The 9,385-nt window shown below is 39.7% G+C and overlaps 2 protein-coding genes across 7 annotated transcripts in view; one reads left to right on the plus strand and one right to left on the minus strand.

Moving 5' to 3' along the window:
* The window catches only part of ttll5 (tubulin tyrosine ligase-like family, member 5), a 62,736-nt gene extending 57,209 nt beyond the window's left edge, over positions 1-5,527 (minus strand). For 3 of the 5 annotated variants that reach the window (XM_063498112.1, XM_063498111.1, XM_063498108.1), the window contains exons 1-4: positions 4,255-4,356; positions 3,514-3,650; positions 201-307; positions 12-94 (exon numbers count right to left, since the gene is read on the minus strand). In XM_063498112.1, the coding sequence (XP_063354182.1) occupies positions 12-94; positions 201-307; positions 3,514-3,572 (249 nt within the window). In that variant the 5' untranslated portion in view covers positions 3,573-3,650; positions 4,255-4,356. Of the gene's footprint in view, positions 1-11; positions 95-200; positions 308-3,513; positions 3,651-3,803; positions 4,211-4,254; positions 4,357-5,443 lie in introns of those variants that run through there. The other 2 variants (XM_063498110.1, XM_063498109.1) reach the window with 2 other exon arrangements.
* On the plus strand, positions 5,152-9,330 carry erg28 (ergosterol biosynthesis 28 homolog). 2 transcript variants are annotated; one of them, XM_063498119.1, is made up of 5 exons: positions 5,152-5,243; positions 5,501-5,655; positions 6,818-6,908; positions 7,004-7,122; positions 7,239-9,327. In XM_063498119.1, the coding sequence occupies exons 2-5, from the start codon at positions 5,523-5,525 to the stop codon at positions 7,325-7,327; spliced, it is 432 nt and encodes a 143-aa protein (XP_063354189.1). In that variant the 5' UTR covers positions 5,152-5,243; positions 5,501-5,522; the 3' UTR covers positions 7,328-9,327. The 2 variants fall into 2 exon arrangements, with proteins under 2 accessions (XP_063354189.1, XP_063354190.1); XM_063498120.1 differs by having other exon boundaries at positions 5,160-5,243; positions 5,518-5,655; positions 7,239-9,330.
* Positions 9,331-9,385: the final 55 nt, after the last annotated feature.

The raw sequence follows: 9,385 nt of genomic DNA on the forward strand, positions 1-9,385 counted from the left end.
GAGAACATTACCTCATGGAATCCGTGATTGGTGAGTATTTCTCGTACCAGGCGGCTCTCTGTGCGCACGATCTTGAAGGCCATATTATATCGTTCTGTGCAAATAGCACAACAAGATATTCTTAGCATTGAACTTTTATAGGCTCCAAATTGACATTTTTATTCCCCCCAAAATGTCATTTTTATTACTCTGCACTGTACCTCCAACAGAAGATATGCTTCCATCTTTTGAAACAACAGCTTCAGGGAAAAACAGGAGAATCGGGATGGTCTTGCTAAGGCTGCCCCATGAGATGCAGGGATGGTCTCTAGTGGGTGACAAATTATACAGACACTTAATAAAAACAACAGGAGCAAAGTTTCAGAGATGCACTTTGGGGTGAATTTCAGTGCCCAAAATTTTCCAGGATGACGTGAACTGACCTATATGGGCATCTTACCTAAGGCTGCGGGAATGCCTCGTGACGTGGTGTTTATTTCAGTCAAGCAGATAGAGGCAGAACCACACAGAGCTTTGTGAGGTGCCGGGCAATAACAAACCCATGTACAGTACTCCAAATACCCTTGTAAAAGTCGAGAATGTCTCACAGTACCAGACACAGCCTGCTTATCAGGGGGTCAAAATAAGATAAGGTGACATGATGATGGAGTAGAAGTCAATCAGGTATGACCAGCCTTGATAAGTGGGAGAGGTGGGGCATGCAAGCAAATGCTTCCCTTAGCTTAAGTATCCAGGTATGTGAGACAATATCGCAGATTATCGCACTGACACGGCTGGGTTGCTCACTGTTAAGAGGAGTCTTTTGATAGTATTTAAGCTTGTTGTTTATCATGAGCGTAAGCCATCACTGAGACTACCGAGACACCTGTATACACACAAGATGTTAAGATCTTATACAGAAGAATGTGTTAACATCACCACCATCATCTCTGAGTAAGATCGTGCAATGTTAGTACTTTTAAAGCATTGTTGATATTTGTAACAGTAAAATTCAAAGAGGAACTAACATTTCTTTCTATTACATTTTGGTTCCAGTCCCACTTCTACTGCATTATTGTACTTTATTTAAATTTGTTATAGGTTGTCTTTAATGTTTTGGCACATGGGCTAAATGAAGTATATCTTATCTTATTTTAAATAGAACGGCTTATTGGACAGACATCTATCAGCAGGTGCAGGGTGCGTTTTGTAAAACATTTATTCTCATGATTATGATATTTCTGTTTTTATTAAATTCAATAAAATGTTGAAATAAAGCCCTGTGCTGTAGACTTGTGTTTCTGCCATGGTAGGTTTCCAATGGATGGTTTCGCCTTTATGTGTGCTGTGCATCTTTTGTGACAGCCTGTAATGTTATACTATGAAGCTGTCCCATGCGGCATAAAGGTCCGCATACACTGTAATTAAGGCAAAGAGTGCAACCTTACTTACCAGAAGTGAAATTGTGCATACTCCTGTTATTTTTGTCCATTTTAAATTGAACTTAAGAAAAACTGGTACATAATTTCTTTACATTTTGCTCACTATAATACTGACCTATAAATCAAGCAAGCATTAAAAGGCACCAAACTCAAGGCATGAACCAGTGTTGTTTCCAAAGAGCTATTAGCTGAACTGTTTGTGTAGCGAGATGTGCAGTGTGTCCTTAAAAAGGAAACTGGACAAGTTAAAGAAAAAAAAGATGTGGCAGGCCTAAAAAAACTATCTACAGCAGATGAAATGTTCATTAAGGAATAGGACATGGCTTTCAGTAAAAATCTGACACACGACCTGAGAGATGCATCTGGCTCTTCAGTTGATCTGCTACTTTAAACCAAGCCCTCATTAGCAATGGTTTCAGTGGAAGGGTGGCTGTCAAAAAGCCAGTCTTAAGGAAGAGAAACAGGCAGAAAGGAAATTCAAAAGAACTGCACAGCAACAGGCCTTATGGAGTGGTGAATCCAGAATTTGAATTGTCTTTAGCCATCTGTAAAACACACTGAAGGCTCTGTCAGGGTTTGGGGCTACATTTCAGCCAGTGATGTTGTGGATCATTTATATAATTATAAACAAAGAAAAGTGGTTTCACATTTTCATCTACAATGCAATACTATCTGAAAAGCATCTCATTGCAAACAGCTTCATTTTTAAGCATAACAATGATTCCACATACAATGCCAAGGCAGTACAAGTATACCTGGATTAAAAAACCCACACTATCAGTCATGGATTGGTCCCACCAGAGCCTGGACCTCAACATTATTGAAGCAGTGTGGGATCATCTTGACAGAGAACAGAACAAAAGGCATCCAAAGAAGAGCTTTGAATGTCCTTCAAGATGCCTGGAACTTGCCCAACAGAGTTCAGGCTGTGCTGAAGAATAAAGACAGTCATACAAAATATGACTTCAAGCTCTTTAGAATTGTAAAAACTTTGTTTTTGCTTTATATACTATATTACCTTGTGTGTCTGCTGTTTCAGTAAACCGCTGCACCTATTTTTCATTTTCGCACCAAAACAGTACTGTCCTTTTATCACAGTCATGGTGACTTTCCTTTTGTGTTTTTGAGGAAGGTCAACACTTCTTTCATGGTGTCAAGACTTTTTGTGTGCAAGTAAAAAATTGCAGACAGCAGTTGTTAAAAAAAAACTACTGCAAAATTACTCTTGCAGTGGAACTGAGATGTGTTTATGGGATAGATATTTTTGAACAACCATGTTGTAGCATCTCAAAGCATAATTACTGCTATGTCAATAAATGCAGCGTTGGTAGCCTGAAGGTTAAATGCTAACTCTAAGCAATCCAAACTAATTTAGGAGATGGAGCCTAAAAGCAGATACAGTGGAACCCAGAAAGGTATGACTAAGCACGGCTTAAGAGGGAATTATTAGACCGAGACAAGAAAGCAAAGACCAGCTGGTGCATCCACAGCAGAGGGATATATACTCATTTGTCTAAATGACAGTCATCAATTATACAGAATGAAAGACACCTGAAGGTGTCATTTTGTTTGCATGTATCTTGACATAAATGATTAAACAGAGCTCAGGACATCTTCTGTAATCCCTCACCGATTACATTTCACCTTCAATTGATTTGGTAACTTGCAATGAGAGAGAAAATGAACAATGGTTTTAGTTCACCATAATGTCATATTACAAGATGTATTATTTGGAAATCTTATGCAGTATGCCAAGAGGATCAGTAGGCTAAGAAGTTAACTGACTTGCCAAGTCCCACAGGGATTGCAGGGACTGTGAGCAATATCCTACTCTTCTCCAGTGTGTCTGCAAACAAGCAACAGTAGCTCCTCTTGAAGGACAAAATACTCAAACCAAGGCACAAATAGCACTGACTGACTGCTTTTTTCTTTAAATGAGAAAAGACAGATTTGAGGCAGCTTGTTTTATTTGTGATATAAAGTAGATAATCCCAGGCGCTTCTATAACCTCTGACCTTGACTCTGTTTAGATCACAGGCTGTCCTTTATTCTGCAGCAGACATATTAATATGAACTGCTAACTTGTACTTACTCTTGCTCGTCTTCTGAGGAGGATTCAGAGTCCTCTTTATCCCGGATCACGGCTGGCATTTTCACTGCAAAGGGGGGGGGGACGATCTGCCCGGAGAAATCTTCGTGGGACCAAGTATCTAGTGTTTACCCTGGCATCTGCAACATCCAAGGGCAAACATAACAGTCACTTCTAAGATGAGCTCATTAAAAACGCCGATGTATTAATAACACCCTGCTCCACGACAGCTTAACACGAAGACTGCAACACTAACATCGTCCTACAGTGATTTACAGTTAGCATGCACTCACCTGAGAACAGCTGCTGCTTTCTAAGTCTGCCTGCTGTGGCAGTGAAATCATCTTAACACGTTATAGACAGTCTATGGTTAAGACAAAACCAAACTGCTAATAGCTAAATAAAGCGTTACTTTTATGTCTGCACGCGTTGTCAACTACGCAAAGTCTGCTTAATTTGACACCACTGAGGTTTTTATAATGAAGTACAAATACACACAGCAACAGAAAGAAGGTACTTTCGCCTGCTCGCTTATTTCCCAAGGGATCGCCACAGCAAATAGATCCGCGTATTTTGACTATTACGCGCGGATGCCCTTCCTTTGGGCTGGGACCAGCACTTGAGAGTACATTAGCTTATAACACTCTGAGGCTGGGTTTGTGTTTCCTCCCGGAAACGAACCGGGAACCTTTCACATGCAAGGCAAATGAGTTAACCACTATACACCGGACCACAAAAACTTGCCTTGTATTTCTGTGGAGGCTGCTAACAGTAAGCTAGTTGGTATCGCCAGGGCCAGCAATCGCCGTTAATCTTCCTGTAACTACAACAAATGGATAGCAACAGAGAAAGGCGCATGCGCGCGACAATATTGCTCCACGTGACGAAATTTTGAACTGCCCGTATATTTAAAATAAATAGGAAAAAACATTTCAATAGAAATATTACAAAGAGTGATTTCCTTCATATGTTCTTTATATTTTGATATTGTTATATAATGTGTTTGCTTCAGTTGCTGCACAGTGAGCTGGTGTGCCTTAATGTTTAATAACATTTATAATATTTTATAACTTTTTAAAGCATTTTCCAAAATACTGGGACCCCTCAAATCTACATCTATTTTTATATAAAAGAAATGCATGGCTTTCAAAGAGTATTGAATTAAGATTGTGAGAGAATATAGATATAACTTCCAGTGGATAAATGCTTGTTAAAATCGTATTTTAGACCGTGTTTAGTTGTAAATTAGTTGAGTGAAAATTCGAACGTCTTTTGCATTATTTCACAGGTCTTTCTATAGATTCAGTTTTTCATGTTCACAATTACCACTAATAATAAAATTAATTGAGATTTAGATTCGGAATTAGTGCCCGGAAACGTTACAAAGGTGGCTGCCAAGTGGCAAGCCTTGCTCGTAGAGGCACTTCACTGCGCATAATTCTCTTGCTCTACAGCTACTCTTTGTTTGGACGCAGTCTAGCTTACTGTCCACACGCGACAGGATTGCTATATGTAGATTGGTTAGAGGGAAAAATAGGCGGAACCCTAACGCCTGAAATCGCCAATCACAATCATGGTACGATTAACTGGAGCCATTTTTAAGCGCTCTTATTGGTTAACCCCACGAGCCAAGATTGAAAGACTCGCCACTCGGTTGGCTTCAGTCCCACTTTTTCTAGCTCTAGTATACCCCTGTTTTGTCGGGAATATGATAGTTTGACAGGCGCAGTCAGGTAAATACATGACGTACTCGTGATATTTTAAAGTATAATAGGCTAGCTAATTGTAGAAACCTGCTTAATCCAGGGTTAGCTTGTTATGTCATATGAGTTATTGATGTATTGCCAGCTAATGTCTTATGTTAGACATGAGATAGAACCGCATCTATTCATCCGTCCAATGCTAATGTTATATAACCGGAGTTTGTACTGACCTGTAGTTCGGAGTGGTGTGTCCTGCAGTGAACCGGCAGAGTTTTCCTCTCTGACAGGTGCTTCTTCCACACAGAAGAGATGAGTCGCTTTCTGAACGTCCTGCGGAGCTGGCTGGTGATGGTGTCCGTCATCGCGATGGGAAACACCGTGCAGAGTTTCAGAGATCACAGTTTTCTGTCCGAAAAGCTCTACACAGGCATGCCAGAGTTTGGTGAGAAAACTGGATTTTGTTCTCTGACAGAAGTGGAATGTGCAACCTGACAACCTTAAAAGTAACGTGATTATTAGTTTGTGAGTCTAGTATTAGTAGAAATTAGGCAAACACCACACGCTTCGAATACCAAGCAACACTTTATGTTAAAATGCACGTGATGATCATTGACTAATTGCCTATTAGCCTGCATGTCACTGGCGTGTAGAGTCTATATAGAGCACGTATAAATGTCTTATTAAGCATAATCAGACTATACAAGGCCATTTCTCCCTAATAGGAGCCAAACCAATAGCAGTAGTTATTAGCAAGACTTCACTTTAGATTGGAAAATATATACTTAGTTTGAAAACATTCATTTATAATAATTATTAGCCCTTGCAGCCTTTGTAGTATTGTGTTGCCTTTTATAAGCTGCTGTTAGCTGCTGTTATTCTCATTGATCTGGACTGCAACAATAATTCTAATCCTTGTGCAGTCACAATATTGAATTTCTTTTCTTACTTTGTATTAAAAACATGAATAAAACATAATAATTTAGGGCATTAAATGTTTGGTGGTCTCATGAGTCTCATTTTCTACTGTGACATTCAAATGATAGGGTCAGAATTTGTTGTAAAACAACATCAAAGTATAAATCCATCCAAAATCCAATTTTTCAGGCTTGTGGCGATGGTGTAATGATGTGGGGTATTTTGGGGGGGACACTCTGAGCCCCTTAGCACTAACTGAGTGCCGTTTAAATTTCACAACCTGACAGAGTATTGTTGTGGCCATGATTACGTAAGTGTACCCATCTACTGACGGTTGCTTCTGGCTGGATATGTTCAAATCATCTCAAACTGGTCTCAAACATATCAGTGAGTTCACTGAACTCAAATGGCCTCTGTAGTCACCAGAAGTCAATCCAATAAAACACGTTTGGGATGCTGTGAAAAAATTAAGGCAGTTCTGAAAACATAACAAGGTCCAACCTGGTACAAGCATGGTGTAACTAATAAAGTGTCTGGTTGGCTTAACCTGCTCAAAAGGTAAAAAAAAATAAAAAATAAATAAATAAATGAAAAGAGCTCCAAGAAACCCTCTTGCATTGTTCTCAACTAACTTATAATGGATGCTCTCTATCATGATATATTGTATCTGTATTTATTTAATTTCTCAGTAAATGGTCTCCAAGCTCGAACCTTTGGTATTTGGACGCTGCTGTCATCGATCATTCGCTGTGCCTGCGCCATTGATATACAGAATAGAACGTAAGGCATCGTGTTGTTTCCTGCACCATAAAAACTAATTTCTGGTGGAAGTCTATGGGTTATGTTTTTACACTGTGTCACCCTGGCTCTCGCAGGCTGTATCACATCACCTTATGGACGTTTGTCCTGGCATTGGGCCACTTCCTATCTGAGGCTTTTATCTACAAAACTGCGCCGCTGACTATCGGAGTCATGGCCCCTCTCATTGTGGCAAGTGAGTAAGGAATAATAGTGATAAAAACCTCTGCTGGACTCCCCATCAGGACGTCTTAAGTTAAATCACACCACACTGGAATAATCAGTTAAAAGTACATCACTGTGTTTTTGCAGGTTTTTCCATCATAGGAATGCTCATTGGATTCCAGTGTTTTCCAGAAACACAGGAGGAAGTTGGCGCACGACAGAAAAAGCGTAACTGAGTCACAGCAATCTGGAGTTTCCTGTTGTGAACTGAATCCACCTCCACCAGCCTCTTGTGAACTGGTCCTCGTGTGCTGCTTCTTGCCTTGAAGAACAGGATATGCTGATGTAAATTCACTTTCTACTGTGACACTATTTACATTTACACAGATCAGCCATAACATTAAATTCCCTCACACGTAAGTAAATACCATTATCTTGTGAAACTACAATATTCTGCTGGGGAACGCTGGGACCTGGGATTCCTGGTCCACGACTGCAGTCAATGATGTGTCCAAACACAGGAAAAGTTAGTAGTCCCTAATCCAAATGAGCCTTTGTAGGATGTGTCCCAGCAAGGCTGATCTTTGGGGACAACCACTGCTGTCGTGCTCCCAAACAGCACATCCTCAAAGACCCTGCCTTCATGAGGAATCAGAGCTGTTTTAGCGGCACAAGAGCAACACAGCAGATTAGGCAGGTGGTTTTAATGTTGTGACTGATTGCGTATATCTTAAAATACAGTGGTCAATGTGTGCTGCTTTATCATTTGTAATGATTTCATATTTAAATGAGCAATATCTGGAGTTTTGTGTTGTCTTAACAGCACAGATAGTGTATTCTTTCTCAGTCTCGGTGTGGTGCTGCTGAATGACCGCAGAAACAGAACCACAGTACACATTTTCTCTTCACCATGATTGTTTTATTGCACCAGAGCAGAGAAAGTACCATTTTCTAGTCTTTCAATCAAAGAAAGCCCAGATGTACCAAAGATCTCAGAAGGCTACGCAGTAGAAAACCACGCACCTCATTAGAAAAATCATACAGCAGAGGTTGGTTTGATGTTTGTTGTATGCTGTGAAAGATCTGTACACCCTGGGAATTTATGCACAAATAACTTTGTATAAAACTTAATTTTTTTAAAAATATTTTGATTTTTGATGTTTTTTTATTGCTGTAATAATTGTGGCAATTGTATTTTGTAGTCTTGTAATCCTTTGTTTGAAGTGTCCTTCAAGGTGTAATTGTGTTTTTGCATGATTTGTGCTAAAGACTTAAATCCCTGTTTTGCTCTGTTCTCATATTTGGGTTAAAGAAAGCATAAATCTCCTGATTTAAACATGGCCACATTGTGGGGAAATACAAAAAGGGCTTATTTATCTATAAATATATAGATTTGTTCCTAATCCCCATGTTCAAAAATCCCATTGTGTGTATTGCAGTTTCATTTTTCTCCTTATTGACTGGATCAACTACACATCATACCAAAATAGCAAAAACTCTAAGGGTGTGGAAAATTCACAGCACTTTAAAGTGCCTAACTAGAACCTCTCACAGACAAATAAAAGTCCTAATTAAATATCAACATTTCGAGACAACTTCCTAAAATATACCTGAAGTAAAAATTTGTACAAATACTGGTTACACAGCATAAAATACACACAGGCAACAAAACGAAGGAAAACACTAAACCACTGAGCCCTTGACCCTGGGCTCTAACAGACGGTGGAGGGCATTTGATTGGCACTGTTTAGGTCCACTCAGGATCAGTGCACAACTGTGCAAAGTGGTGCTCAGATCAGGCCACATCTGTTGGACACTTGGGACACTTAATGACTAAGAAAATAAGAAGTGTTAAGCCTTTAAAGTCACCAGTTTTAACCACATTGAACATAAAGAGGAGATTTTGGCCATGTTATGTTTGCTTGCCACTACAATTACTCACACAAAATTAGGTAATATTTTCCACAAGAACTGTGCTGCATTACTCCGACTCTGGCATGTGTTGGCCCAACACCTAAGACATATTTCTGATGGATTTTCCTTCGATTTGTCGCCTGTTTGTATAATTCTACAGTACCAAAAGTAAAAAGTACACATAAAAAGTGTGCAAAATGACAAGGGCAGCAGATCTGATTAGTCTCAGTCTCCCATCGTGTTGTTCTTATTTTCCATTGTGCTGACATCCTTTACGTTCCAGACATTCTCGCCTGTTGTGTCTTTTTGAAGAGGTCAATCACAGTAAAATGGGGCCAATGTTGACACCCCCCCCCCCCTCCCCCAAAAGCGAACTCAGA

This window comes from Pelmatolapia mariae, linkage group LG16_19 (genome assembly GCF_036321145.2).
Source record: "Pelmatolapia mariae isolate MD_Pm_ZW linkage group LG16_19, Pm_UMD_F_2, whole genome shotgun sequence".
Taxonomy (NCBI): domain Eukaryota; kingdom Metazoa; phylum Chordata; class Actinopteri; order Cichliformes; family Cichlidae; genus Pelmatolapia; species Pelmatolapia mariae.